This window comes from Puma concolor, chromosome C2 (genome assembly GCF_028749965.1).
Source record: "Puma concolor isolate L17-30 chromosome C2, mPumCon1.1.hap2, whole genome shotgun sequence".
NCBI lineage: Eukaryota > Metazoa > Chordata > Mammalia > Carnivora > Felidae > Puma > Puma concolor.
In genome coordinates, this window is record NC_141675.1 from 73,297,215 (window position 1) to 73,312,132 (window position 14,918).

The window sequence follows — 14,918 nt, forward strand, 5'->3', positions numbered from 1 at the left end:
GTCTTTACAATGTATTTTCTTTACAATTTTCTGTACAAAATTGATTCCACATGATATTTAACAATCTTCTTTTTATTAGTATATTATAAACATTTTCTCATATTAATAAATATTACTCTAAAACTTCATCTCTAATGGCCACAGAGGAGTCCATGGTATAATGCTTGAAAAATGGAAATATTTTTGTGAGAATCAAGTGATTTGCTCATTCCAAAAGATCCAGATATGCAAAAAATACAACAATTATAAAATTTATGGCTACCATAAGTTTCCCCTGTGGAAATATACACTAATAATAAACACACACAATATTTTAAAAATGATTATGCATGTTGCCTTTTTTTTCCTTTAATGATTTTTTTTTTACTTTTACTTTTTTCCAGTTTTATTGAGATATAATTGACATTCTTTCCTTTTCATGACAAACGTCTAAGATGATGAAAATAGATCTATTCAAAATTCTAAACTTTGTGTAATATTTCATTATGAATATAATAAACAGGGTCACTGATGGGGATTTGGAAATGGAAAAGGGAGGACTTCAATCCTAGTCTGCTACTTAGAACTTGTGTGATCTTAGATAAATGTCTTTGCTGTGAATCTCAATTGCTTAATGGAAATCATAGGTCTACCTAGCAGGAGTAGTAAAGTGTTAGCGGCAACGGGTCGGGGGTGGGGGCAAACTCACATGTTTTTAGCATGCAAGTCCTGAAGAGGACCAACTTTTATTCTTCAAAGTTCAGATAATATGGAATGCTTTAGTTTGTCTCCAAATGGAATTTTTGCAGCCCTACCCAAAGTCATTCACACTGAGAAGTAGAAGAAAACAGTGCATAGTTCTCCAGAGTAAATTACATCTAAAGACCAGGTAAGAATGACCAGAAGAAGCTACCATAATGCACATTCCAGACTCCTAGAGCTAGACATCTCAACACCAAGACCCCCTGGCTCCAAGGAATGACACCTGCTTACTCTGAGAGGAGATGTAGATCAGAACTCCATTCTCAACAGGACATGTAGATCAGAACTCCATTCTCAATAACCCCTCCAGCACTCTCTCCCCAAACAAAGATGGGACTCCCTCCTTTCCTTTCTGAGTTTCCTGGATACTCACTCTGTCAGTTGCTCTCTCTATATCTTCAGTAAACTGCTCTCACATCCTGCTGGCTTACATTTGATTTCCATCCTATGTCAAGTCAAGGACCCTTTTGGCTGGTCCTGTGGGACCCCCTCGGGGTCCTTCAACCTGGCCTGCTGGTATCAATATGATCAGCAATTTCAATTCTACATATATTAATGGATACATACATCTATACAATAACTTGTACAGGAATCTTCATTGCAACATTTTTTCCTAATAGACAAAACAATGTAAACAACTCAAATGTCTATCAAAGGATGGATGAATTAATAAAATGATGTTGTATATCCATACAATGGTATACTTGACAGTAAAAAGGAATGAATAGTGATACATGGATGCTACAACATGGATGCAACTTGAAAACACTATATAGGCTAACTGAAAGAACTCAGTCATAAAAGACCATGTACTATATGATTCCATTTATACAAAACGTCTAGATTAAGAAAATCTATAGACAGAAAGTTAGAGATTGCATAGTGTCTGGGACTTGTGTGAAATAGGGGGGTGATTGCCTACAGGTACAGAGATTCTTTTTGGAGGGATGAAAATGCTGTAAAATGGATTGTGGTGATAATTGCACAACTCTGTGAATGTACTAAAATCCATTGAATGGGACACTGTAAATGGATGAAATGTATGGTATGTGAATTATATCTCAGTAAAGCTGTTGGAATAAAAAGCAAACTAGGGCATTGTAATTTGAAGGATCATAATAGGATGATATTAAAAAGTGTTGGGCAGATGAAGCCCTTAATAAATGGTGGCCATTACCCATTGATGAATTCAGTTTAATTACAGTGTCCTCACCATAATGAACATTGTAAAAAGGTCATTTTGTACAGTGCAAACAATACTGAACACTTATATATTGTTTTCCTTCTGAACATTTGGAGATGTAGATGCGCCGATGAAAGGTTATGTACATTTAAGACCCCCTGTCCTAGAAAGGCTGGGCCCATGGGCGTTTCTTTGAGAATACAGTGTCAGCAAAGCACCCTTTTTAAAGAATTTTTTTCTGTCAGAATGCTAATAAGACACACACATAAAAGAGTCCTAATATTTTTTCCAACGGCCTTGCTAGGGGAAAATTTTTTAGTATGGTTAAAATAGATACTCAAAATATCTCCGTCATAATGCTTGGTAGAAAGCCATACAAGATGATTCTGCTTTGATCCTTTTCGTGGAAGTTTGCAGGATTTGTGGAAGGGGAAAACATGGTCTCCCGCTCAGAACTAAGTTTCTCCGCCTACTTATAACAATGGGTACTAACCTAAACTCTGCTGCAGGTTGTACACACTTCTGACCCAAAACTAACAGCTTTAGCTTGACATTTAAGCATTTGAAACGTTAACAGGTGGAGGGAGGATTCAGGCGAACTGTCAGGAGGTGTGGAACTGCGGAATTTGAGTCAAGGGAGGGCCATCCGACTTAAATAAAAACGAGTGAGGTGAAAGAATTCGGAGAACATAGGTACATTTTTATGCTCCCTGCTCAGCCCAAAAGTTGTGCCAGTGGACAATTGGAGCCCCCAAAGTTGCCCTTCCGTAGGTGAGGAAGCTACTCCAGGGCTACCAGCACTTGCAAGAAGTTTAGGGCAGAATGCCCGAGCCCCAAGGAAAGCAGATGCGTGGGGCAGGCGGCGTCAGGAAAGCTCACGCCTGGGCAGCTGGAGGCACCCACTGGCCGGAGCGGGCAAGCCGCGGGCACTGGAAGGCGGGGACATAGGGGCGGGTCAGCAAAGGTCGGGCGATTGTGTCGGGAGGCGAACGGGGGCGTGGGCGGCGGCGGGCGGAGCCCAGGACGAGTGATGTAAGAAAGCGAGGGATCTCACTGGGAGAGTCGGGGTCGTTGCTGTGAGACCCCAGGGGTGTGGGGCGGGGGATCCCAGTCCCCGCCGTGTTTTCCCCGCCCCTCCCCCCGCCTCCTTTACGCCCCTCCCCCCTCCTCCCCTCTGGTTGGAAAGTTTCTAGAATCTCTTCCCAGCGGCCTTTGCGGTTCCAACATGGCGGAGCTGACGGTGGAGGTTCGTGGCTCCAACGGGGCTTTCTACAAGGTACCGACCCTTTTGCCGCTTTGTCGGGTGTTGTGGGGGTTAAGTCAGGTTTGGGAGAATGCTGGTGGTCCTGGAGAGTGAGCTTTGGGGTCGAAAAGGACGGCCAGGCCGAAGCCCGAGGCTCCTGGTTTCCTCGCTTCTCCCCCCTCCACCCGCGGTTTAACGGTCTCGGGGGCCCGGGCTCCGTTATGTTTTGAAACAACACGTCGGACACCTCTTGTGTTTTTCTACTTATGGACCTTCTTCTTGGATGCTAGTGCAGTTCTTGGCGGGCCGGTGAAGAGAAGCCCAGTCGCTGCTCGGCGGCGGGGAGCTTCCCGGGAGTAGGCCTGAGCGCCGGGAGGTTGGGGAGTCGTGAAAGGAGGTGGTGGGATTGTGTGGTCACAGCAGCTCCCCCGCCCCTCGGACTGAGCCGAGCGGGAGCGCGTCGGCCCGCTGCTCCGACCCCTCCCCACCCCTTTGAGGGGGGGGGGGGGTGCGTCGCGGAATCTTAAGAATTCACCTTTGTTTTAGGGTTTTGGGCTAATAAACTTTAGTGTCTGATTGGGAAGCGGGTACCGAATTGAGGGTTAGGATCGAAGGGAAAACAGGAAAACCTTTTAATGTGGCGGGTTGAAATATTTTTGCGGCCTGGGAATTTGGGCGGCGCCTTAGCCCCTCTATTACGGAAGAAAAGGTTAGAGTTATAGGCTTTAAAGCAAGATTTAAAAAATGAAATCGATAAGGGAGACGGGTGGGGAGGTGACTAGTTTCTTTATATTGCCCAGTGTTTTTGGAAAGAAGTGTTGATTTTTTTTCTTCCCCACGAGGTTTTTTGTTTGTTTGCACTGGGAGATGCATTATTACGGGATCGGGCTGGAAAACAGAAGAGGAATTCGAGAGTAGAGGAATTTAGTGGGGGCTTCCAGTGCAGGGGTCACATAACTGAAAATGAAATCCTTACAATTTAGTTTTGCCAATATAAAGGTCCCTTGTCCCGATTCTTTCTCCCAAAGTATACCACCACAGTGTTTTGAGATCAATACAAAATCTCCCCAGCTGTTGTCTGTCAGTCAATCTCACTAAGCCAGGATCTCAAATGTTTGAGAGTCCTGGCTATTTTTATGAAGGGCCTTCTCCTAAAACAGGAGTATTGTGCGTACGCAGAATGCATTCTCCCAGGGTTTCATTTCGGCGTACCTTTCATCCCACAGGATTATGTTTTACTTGATGGTCGTAATTTCCTATTTCAGCGTTGTTTTCCTTTTGTAGTTTACTGATAAGCTGTGTGGATTTGGTTTAACTGTCACGTGGTAATAGCATGGTGGGGAATCGCAGTTGGCGTCTAAAGGATCTCCCTAAGCTTTTTACAAGTTTAAGTAGCCTTAGGTGGTCAACATGAAGTGGAAACTGACTGCCTGGTGGAAAGGAGTCTTTTTGCTTGACTAGATGTATTAGCAGTTAAGATTTAAAACTTGGTGTTAGACAAGACCCAAGTGAAATTTGAGTAGATATTTCATTGACTTCTGTTATTGAAATCTAGTGGTTGCCTTCTCAGACCCTAGATACAATACAGTTGTGACACAGTGCACAAAGAATGGGCTTGCCATACTTCTGTTAAGGGTAGGTAAGGTTCATCGTTTTTTGCCCCCCCCCGCCGCCCGGAAAAGTTTCAGATTCCTACTCTTTGGTGATACAATTGTGTAATGGAGGTATACTTTTCTTTCCTCTTGGCAAATTGAAAAATAGAAAAAAGATTTTTTGTCTTAAATCATTTCACAGCATGTAGATGGTAGAACATTTCTTGTTTAGCCAAAGTATTGTGTTGGTTGCTAAATAAACTGTTTTTCATTTCTTATTTTTATTTTGTAAGATTCATTATGTAAGGTCATCAGTTTACTAAAACTTTAAAGATTGTTTTTTACAGTCTTGAGTTTTTCATAGTTTTTTAAAAATTAAATTCACAATATTCCCATTTTGGAACTCTAAAGTATTGTGGATTCTTACTCATACTCTACAAATCTACTTGATTCTACTTAGACTTTGAGTCCATTACTTATTTTTATTTCATAAATAAAGGTGGTTCTTTTGCAGAGGTTGGGAAAGATCCTAGCCACATTGTACCAAAATAATTGCACTTGAACATACAGAATTTTATGTCCTGTCATAATCCACTTGTACTTTGTGGAAACTGAGATCTTTAGAACTCTGAAAAGAGTGGGAATGGTGAAGTGGAAGGAGCCCTGGATTTGAAGTTAAATAGATGGGAATTCTAGGTCTCTACTTCAGTTTACCATTATCTGCCAGTGGACTCTTGAATAAATCTTGAGTCCGTTTTCTTTTGTGTAAAATGAAGGGTCTGAAGTAGTTCAGATTCCCAATTTTTTTAATCCACAGAATTGCCTACTTGGGGAAAAATTGATTTATGGCACAAGCAATTTAGTATTTTTAAGTATATGAGTTTTTAGGTTAATTTGCATGTGGTAAAATTCACCTATTCTGGTACACAATTACATGAGCTTTGGTAAAATGTTGTGTAACTACCATCAACATTGAAGAGAAAGAAGAGTTCCACTGTGCCCCCCAGTCTTCCTTATGCCTTTTTGTAATCATCCTGTCTTCTCACCCTCAGATCCAAGGGGGTTTTCCTGTCCTCATAGTTTTGCCTTTTCCAGAATGTCCTATAAATAGATTCATACACTATGCTGATTAGTATTTTGAGTCTGGTTTCTTATATTTAGCATAGCAGCAGTTTAATTTTAAGTAAAATTTCTTAATTTAAACAATAATAGTGGTCAGTGAGGGCATTTTGAAAACAAAAGTTGCCTTGGGATAACAACTGTTAACATTTTAGTTTATTGTTTCGTAGTGTTGTTTTTTTTTCTTTTTCAATGTGCAGGTGATTCTGATTTTCCTCCTTTTTTTCCCTTGCCCCCATATACACACACAGCTGTAAATGTTGTAAATCTCAGTAGAAGAATTTCAGAGTCCTGGGTTTAGTAGCCAGTGTCACCATTCCTTGAGGCAGTGTTCTGTAGACCTTTATTAAAAATTTTTTGGTGGAACTGAAACTGCATTTTACAAGTTAATTGGAATCAGTGAAAAGCTGAAGATGTGACCTAAAATTAGGATCGTTTTTTTCTTCGGTAAAAACTCCAAAAAACAAAACACGTAATATGTTTGCATCTTGCCTTTTTTTTTTTTAAACAAGTGGATCTATAGTTGTTAAAGAGATAAAAATCTTGATACATTAATGGGAGATATGTTAATTAAGTACCTGATAGGGGATATAATTTTATATAAAAATTTGTGTTTATAGCCTTTTCTACCTAGAGACATCTTAGGGTTTATACTACTGGCCATTTAAGGAGCTTTTCTAAAAAAATATTTAAGATAGAATTTACATTTTATGATTGTTAGCGTATTTATAGAGTTGTGTAAACCTTATCACAACCTTACTTTAGAACATTTCCATTACCATCCAAAAAAAAAACCTTATGCCCATTTGGAGTCATTAAAATGCTTTTTAACTGATTTATTATATAAATGGGCTTTGTAATTGCATTGCAACTTGCATAGCCATGGGCAGAATATCATTTAAATGGAAGTTGAAAGTAACCCCTCAATTCCTAGCTGATGTAAAGGAAAGTTTCCATGGTGTTCCAAGCAAATATGTAATCTCTAAGATGGCAGAATGAAATTTCAGGCCTTCTTTGTAAAAGAATTACTTTCAGTAATTTGACTCCAAATTTCATTTTGTTTTTTAATTGTAAATTTATTTATTTTGAGAGCGGTGGGGAGGGGCAGAAGAGAGGGAGAGAGAGAATCCCAAGCAGGCTCCCCACTGTCAACACTGAGCCTGATGCAGGGCCCAAACTCGTGATCCTCGAGATATGACCTGAGCCAAAACCAAGAGTCAGTCGCTCAACGGACTGAGCCACCCAGGGATTCCTTGACTACAAATTTCAAAGCAATGCAGTGTTTCCAAAATTTCCCATTACTTTACCTTAATATTAAAATGAAGTTTGAGAGAGTAAATTAGGCAATAGGTTTATTAACATTAATAAATGTTGTAAAACCTATAGAACTTTAGTAAAGGAGTTTTCTGGGAGTGTACTGATCTTTCAAAGTTAGTTTAGCATATTGATTTCTTTGTGCAGATTAATAATTTGGGAAAAGATGGTGGCTACTTTTTTTCTTTTTTTCTTTCTTTTTTTTTTTTTTTTTTTTGAAGTTCATTTATATTTGAGGGAGAGGGGGAGAGAGCGCATCCCAAGCAAGCTCTGTGCTGACAGCACAGAGCCCAGTTTGGGGCTCAGTCTCACAAACTGAGATCATGACTTGAGTTGAAGTCAATCAAGAGTCACATGCTAACCCACTGAGCCACTCAGGCTTCCTGGTGGCTGATTAATATTAGGGAAACTGTGTTAAATTAAAACCCTACATTTCCAGATATTTTAAAGATTTTTAGTTGTACTTTTTTTTAATTATTAAATTTAATACATGTACAAATGGGGTATCTACACAGATGTGGAAATTCCAAAGATTGTCCTAGTTGTTTTCAATGTTTTAAAATGTCTTTTTAGGGGCGCCTGGGTGGCTCAGTTGGTTTAAGTGTCCGACTTCGGCTCAGGTCATGATCTTACGGTCTGTGGGTTCGAGCCCCGCATTGGGCTCTGTGCTGACAGCTCAGAGCCTGGAGCCTGTTTCAGATTCTATGTCTCCCTCTCTCTCTGACCCTCCCCCATTCATGCTCTGTCTCTCCCTGTCTCATAGATAAATGTTAAAAAAAAAAAAAAAAGTCTTTTTATTAAAACGTAAAAGAACTGGGGCGCCTGGGTGGCGCAGTCGGTTAAGCGTCCGACTTCAGCCAGGTCACGATCTCGCGGTCCGTGAGTTCGAGCCCCGCGTCAGGCTCTGGGCTGATGGCTCAGAGCCTGGAGCCTGTTTCCGATTCTGTGTCTCCCTCTCTCTCTGCCCCTCCCCCGTTCATGCTCTGTCTCTCTCTGTCCCAAAAATAAATAAAACGTTGAAAAAAAAAAAAAAAAAAAAAAAAAACGTAAAAGAACTAAGATTTAACTGGAAAGGCCACTTAATTTTTAAAAATTAAACTTAAATGCTGTCTGTAAAGTTTTGATAAAAGCAGTATGTAGGGGTGCCTTGGTGGCTCAGCTGGTTAAGTGGCTGACTCTTGATTTCAGCTCAGGTCATGATCTCCCTGTTGTGAGTTTGAGCCCTGAGTGGATCTCTGCTTGGACAGCGCAGAGTCGGCTTGGGATTCTTTCCCTTTCTCTCTCTTCCTGTGTGTCTCTCCCTCCCTCCCTCTCTCTCTCTCAAAAATAAACATAAAAAAAGTAGCATGTAAGTATAAAAAACCTGAAAACAGAAAAGCAAAAAATGAAAAAATTTTATCTACCTAGAGATAAATCATCAAGGCCTTGGCTTTATGTATTAAGAGAAAACATATTCTTTTCCATGTTTTCATGCACCTGTACATTTTCTGTAACATCAGATTCTTGTGTGGGTTATTTTAAATAATAGTTTACTATAAGTGCCTGTTATTTGCTGGATAGTCTATGAAGCTTATAGGTATTTTCTGATTTTTTTTTTTTTTTGTCTCATAGGCTCCATGAGGCATGTGTTTTTATTCCCATTTTATATATTAGGAAACTGACAATAACCCATAACTTTGTCCAAGACTACACTGTAGCCGAAAAGAGATTTAAATCTAGGGCTTCTCACTTCCGGTGCCTAGTTTAGTGTGATATTAGAGGATCTTCAAAGGAAATCTCAGGGTAGTGAGCTTATAATGTATTTTAATTAGACAAGGCAGACACTTGATAATTCGAGAAGTGAGGTTTTACCACAGTGTTAAGGATGTAGCAAACTAGCTTTTTAAAATTTTTACGTTTTTTATTTTAGAGTGTGTGTGCATGGGTGGGGGGGAGGGGGCAGAAAGGGAGAGAGAACATCCCAAGCAGGCTCCATGCTCAGCTTGGAGCCCCACGTGGAGTTTGATCCCACGACCCCAGGACATAAGATCTGAGCCCAAATCAAGAGTCAGATATCAACCAACTGAGCCACCCATGTGGCTCATTTAAAAAAAATTTTACTATTTTTTTTTTAAGCAGTCTTTACACCTATTGTTGGGCTCAAACTCCTGATCCTGAGATCACCATGCTCTTCTGATGGAGCCAGCCAGGTGTCCCAAACTAGCTTTTTTTTTTTTTTTTAAGTTTATCTTGAGATCTCAGAGTGTGCTAGCGCACAAGTGAGGGAGGGGCAGGGGGGTTGAGAGAGAATCCCAAGTAGGCTCCACACTGTCAGTGTGGAGCCTGATGAGCTTGAACTCACAAACCTTGAGATAGTGACCTGGGCTGAAGTCAGAGACCACCCAGGTGTGCCCCCCCCCCCCCCCATTTTTTAAATGTATGTTTATTTTGAGAGAAAGAACTCCAGTGGGGGAAGGGCGGGGGGGGGGGGGGGTAGAAAGAACCTCAAGCAGCCTCCACACTGCCAGTGCAGAGCTCAGTGTGGGACTAGATCTCTTCACCAACCGGGAGCTTGTGACCTGAGCCTAAATCAAGAGTTGGATGCTTAACCTACTGAGCCACCCAGGAGCTGCCCTCTTTTTTTAAATAGTGAGAAGAGCAATATTTGTTCCATGAGTGACTCCACTTCTTGTACTAGGTGGTTGTAAGACCTTTTTTCTTTCTTTCATCTGCAGTATTAGGCAGTTAGATTTAACAGTTTATCAAGTGGTCTCTGCTAGGTTCATTTAGGTCTCATTTAGCTCCTAACAAAGCTACTGTTTATTGGCACTCAGGCTATCCATCAGACTGCACAGGTACTTTTCATGAACTTATTTCATTTAGTCTTCTCAATCACAGTGAAGGGGAGATGTTATCAACACCTGAGGAAATGAGACCAAGTGAATCCAGGTCCATAAAATTAATAGACTGATTCATGGTTCCCACTGGTCTTTCAGACTTCATTAAAGTGTGATTTTTAAAAATACACATAATTTTATCACACATTAAAAAAACCCAAAATGTAACATTAAAAAAAAACCCCAGAATTTACTATGGATGCTAATTTCTACAAGTTTGCTGTGCTACAGTACACAAGTTAATAAATTAGAAACATTCACCATCAGGAGCTTTAAAAATCTAACTGTAGTAGCCCTTCAAAAAGCTACAACCTGCATTTTAAAAAATATTTTCTCTACAAAGAATGTTATCAGCTGTATAACAATCTGTACAGCTTTTATTGAGCTGCACTTGAGTTCACATTCTTAGAACAGTCGGCTGAGTACACACCCACTCTACACACATCATTACAGGATAGCCAGTTATTCTTTTTTTTTCCTCTTCATCTTCATTTTCTTTCTCTTCATCTTCTTTGAGCCTGTTGGCCTGCCAGGGCCTTTCTTTTCTGCCTCAGTGTGATTTTTTTAAAAGTACAAATATATAGCTTAAGAAACTATCATTAATTAGATACAGTTACTAAAAAGCTATTAATACATATTAATACAGTTGGAGTCTGGAACTAATTGAGAGGCTGGAGAAATTATTTGATCTGTGCCTTCACATTACAAAAATTTCTTTCCAATATGATAGCCATAAGCCACAGGGCTGAAGTATGTTAGTGCGAATTGAGATGTGCTTTAATTGTAAAATCTGTATTGAATTTCAAAGAGTTAGTATGAAAAAAAGGTAGGACATCACAATTTTAGAATCTTGATTACATGTTAAAATAGTATTTTGGATATATTGGGGTAAATTTGAAGTTAATTTTGCCCGTTTTTTTTTTTTTTTTTTAACTTTAGTATGGTTACTAGAATCTTTAGATATTTGCCTCAGATTATAATTTATGCTAGACAGTTATTTAAATATACTTTCCTCTCCTGGCTTTACATTATTCCTTGTATGAAGTATCTTGGGAAATATTTGAAATGCTTCCTATATGCATATAAAGCTGACCTTTTAACAACATGGGTTTGAACTATGTGTGTCCACTTACATATGTAAATATTTTTGTTGTGATTTTCTTAACATTTTTCTCTAGCTTTACTGTAACAAGAGTATATATAACATAAAACGTGTTAATAGACTAATTGGTAAGGCTTCTGGTCAATAGTCTATTAGTATTAAGTTTGGGGGAATCAGATAATACACATGGTGGGTACCCCTATCTCTTGGTTGTTCAAGGGCCAACTGCATGAAACTTACTATTCACATTTTCTTATTCACATTCAAATTTTCTTATGACGTGGCACCTTTGGGTAATCTGGCCACATAGTGTTGAATATTAAAAGGCTTTAGAACATTCTTTGGTGGATGTTTAGGCAATAATAAGAGATTTTTGATAGCCCTGTTAAATTTCCTAGTACCAAGTCTTAAATACCTTGAGCAAAACAAAATGAAGCAACACAAAGGGTTGCTTTGTTGATCTGAATGTGTATATTTAAATGTACAATTCTTAGGGGTCTGAATGTGTATATTTAAATGTACAATTCTTTGGGGCGCCTGGGTGGCTCAGTAGGTTAAGCCTCCAACTTCAGCTCAGGTCATGAACTCATGGTTCATGGGTTCAAGCCCCACCTCTGGCTCTGTTCTGATAGCTCAGAACCTGGAGCCTGCTTCAGATTCTTTGTCTCCCTCCTTCTCTGTCCCTCCCCTGCTTGCACTCTCTCTCTCTGTCTCAAAAATAAATAAACATTAAAAAAAAATTTTAAAAATGTAGAATTATTTTATTTGTCCTTATATTAAAAGATGCTGAAAGCTGTGGCAAAATTTGGCCAACATTAAATCTCAGTTAATTATCAGTTGTTTTAACTTGTCTCCTTTAAGCGCCAGCATTTTTTGCTTAGCCTTTTTGGGAGAATGAGTAGCAGTCTCCCCCAGTAATAATTTATGAAGTTTGTAGTTATTGTTGGCAGAAGCACATGCATTCCTTGTGATCTCTTCAGGGTCAAGAATTTCTCTCAGGCTTCTGTATCTCCACCTTTCTTAACATTAGCTAATTAATAATAGTAAAACTTTTCTTCTTTCTTTCCCGTTTTGTAACCTTTTGCTTTTATAGTTTTTCAGGTGGTAGGATATTTCCAAGTCTTAAATTTTCCAGTGACTTGAGAATGTGTATTTAGTACATAGTAGACCTTCCTTATGTGTTTGTTGAATGAACAAGTGGTTCAGTCATTCTTGGCTTCAAGACATTCTTTGATTTGTTTTTAAACTTAGGCAATATAATAGCATATACACAAAATTGACTTCATCATTTCTGATTTTGATTCATTCAACTTAAAATTTTTTGGGGGGGGGAGGCATCTGGTTAGCTTTGAAGAGCATGCAATTCTTGTTATCAGGGTCTTGAGTTAAAGCCCCATGTTGGGTGTAGAGATTACTTGAATATTAAACTTTTTTTTCTTAACGTTTATTTATTTTTGAGACAGAGAGACAGAGCATGAACGGGGGAGGGGCAGAGAGAGAGGGAGACAGAATCGGAAGCAGGCTCCAGGCTCTGAGCCATCAGCCCAGAGCCCGACGCGGGGCTCGAACTCAGGGACTGCGAGATCGTGACCCGGGACGAAGTCGGACGCTCAACCGACTGAGCCATCCAGGCACCCCGAATATTAAACTTTTTTAAGGCTTACATATTGATCCTTGTTGAGTTCTGATGTTATCACTGAATTTTATGGATACATAGAACTATAGGGAACTTCAACTCTTTGCAACTGGAAAGGTCACAATAGTTTTGGGTGGCCATGTGGAACCAGTAAGTGATTCCATTTTCTTTTCTTTTTTTTTTTTTTCATTTATTTATTTTTTGAGAGACCTAGAGAGACAGAGCCCAAGTTGGGGAGGGGCAGAGAGAGGAGACACAGAATCCGATGCAGGCTGCAGGCTCTGAGCTGTCAGCACAGAGCCCGGTGCTGGACTGGAACTCACAAATCATGAGATCATGACCTGAGCCGAAGTCGGATGCTTAACTGAGCCACCCAGGTGCCTCAAGTAATTCCATTTTCAAGGAGAACTGTTGGGTATTATAAATTTGTGAAATTAACAATCCAAGAACATTGTGGTATATAAGCATTAGTAGGTATTTATGCATCCTTAGGAAATTCTCATATTGTCATTTTTTAAAATTTATTTTGATTTTTTTTAAGATTTATTTTTTTTATTATTATTTTTTTTTAATGTTTATTTTTGAGAGAGGGAGACAGAGCATGAATAGAGGATGGGCAGGTAGAGAGGGAGACACAGAATCCAAAGCAGGCTCCAGGCTCCAAGCTGTCAGCACAGAACCCAACACGGGGCTCGAACTCAGAAACCACGAGATTGCAACCTGAGCCAAAGTCATTGAGCCACCCAGGTGCCTCATCGTCATTTTCTTTCTTTTTTTTTTTTTTTTTTTTAATTCAGAACTCTTAAGTGCTCAATACTAAGGAATGCTGGAGGTTTACCTGAAATGATTTTTTCCATGGTAAAATTTACCCCATTATCCAATAATTTAATGTATAACGTATTTAGTAAATTTGCAGACTTTTTTCTGTGGAACATGTGTCCATTGATTTGAAATGATGTCCATTTCTAGATTTAGTTATGTAGGTTTAAAAAAAAACAAACATTTTTTTTATGTTTAATTTTGAGAGAGAGTGAGAGCCGGGGAGGGGCAGAGAGAGAGGGAGACACAGAATCTGAAGCAGGCTCCAGGCTCTCAGCTGTCAGCACAGAGCCTGATGTGGGGCTTGAACCCTCGAACTGTGAGGTTATGACCTGAGCTGAAGTCGGGCACTTAACCAAATGAGTCACCCCGGCGCCCCTTCAAAAAAAATACTGTTTGAAGTTAAATTTGATTGCAGTATCAGTCTTGAATGGTTGTGCCTGATACTGGAATCAAATTACAATTCAGATCTTTTAGGTGTTGTAAGCATCAAACTAGTTTGTTAATTAGAATGCAGAATTGAGATCTCTAGAGATGGAAAAATTAAAAAGGTGTATAAATGTGCTGTATGGAAAAAGTGCTGGTTGACAAAGTGTTTTTAAGATATGTTTCAACTCTTTAAAGAATATTTATACATATGTATACATGTACATATACATATGTATAATTATACACCCATGCATTAAGTATTCATGAACTTGCTTTAAGTTTTTTTCCTTGCTTCCATTTGCCACTTAATCTCCTCTCATTCACAGTCCATTTTAGGTAGCATAACCGGAGTGTATCGTACTAGATTTTTCTCTACTCCTATAATGGTGCATAGATAAATAAATATCCATACACGAATGTAGGTGTTTTTTTTTTGTTTTTGTTTTTTTTTTTTTTTTTTTTTTTTTTTAGTATTGCTCTATGTAAGTATGATAATCTATTTTGGCTGTTTTCACTTGGAGTGTAATTTATTTTTAAATGGTCATATAATGTTCCATGGCAAGAATTATGAAATCCAGCCATTCCCCAGTTAATAGACACTCACTTTGTTCTCACATTTTTGCTACTCCACATGTTCCCATTGGATAAGTTTCAAAGAATGGGATAGCTTGGTGGAAGAGAGCTTTTTTAACTTTAATAAATGTTAACATTACTTGCCACAGGGCTTGACCCTTTGTATTTCCTCCGTCAGTAAATGTAAATGCTTTTCATTACATCCTTGCCAGAAAATTGGTTCTATAATCTTTAATTTTGGCCAGTCTCTGTTGGACCTAAAGGATTATCATATCGGAACTTTGATTTGCA

General features: G+C 39.2%; 1 protein-coding gene across 5 annotated transcripts in view; it reads left to right on the forward strand.

The window, feature by feature from the left end:
• Positions 1–3,056: 3,056 nt before the first annotated feature.
• FXR1 (FMR1 autosomal homolog 1) overlaps positions 3,057–14,918 on the forward strand; it is an 816,075-nt gene continuing 804,213 nt past the window's right edge. For 3 of the 5 annotated variants that reach the window (XM_086674797.1, XM_086674798.1, XM_086674800.1), the window contains exon 1: positions 3,058–3,200. In XM_086674797.1, coding sequence (XP_086530923.1) covers positions 3,150–3,200 — 51 coding nt within the window. In that variant the 5' untranslated portion in view covers positions 3,058–3,149. Of the gene's footprint in view, positions 3,201–14,918 lie in introns of all 5 variants that reach the window. The other 2 variants (XM_086674796.1, XM_086674799.1) reach the window with 2 other exon arrangements.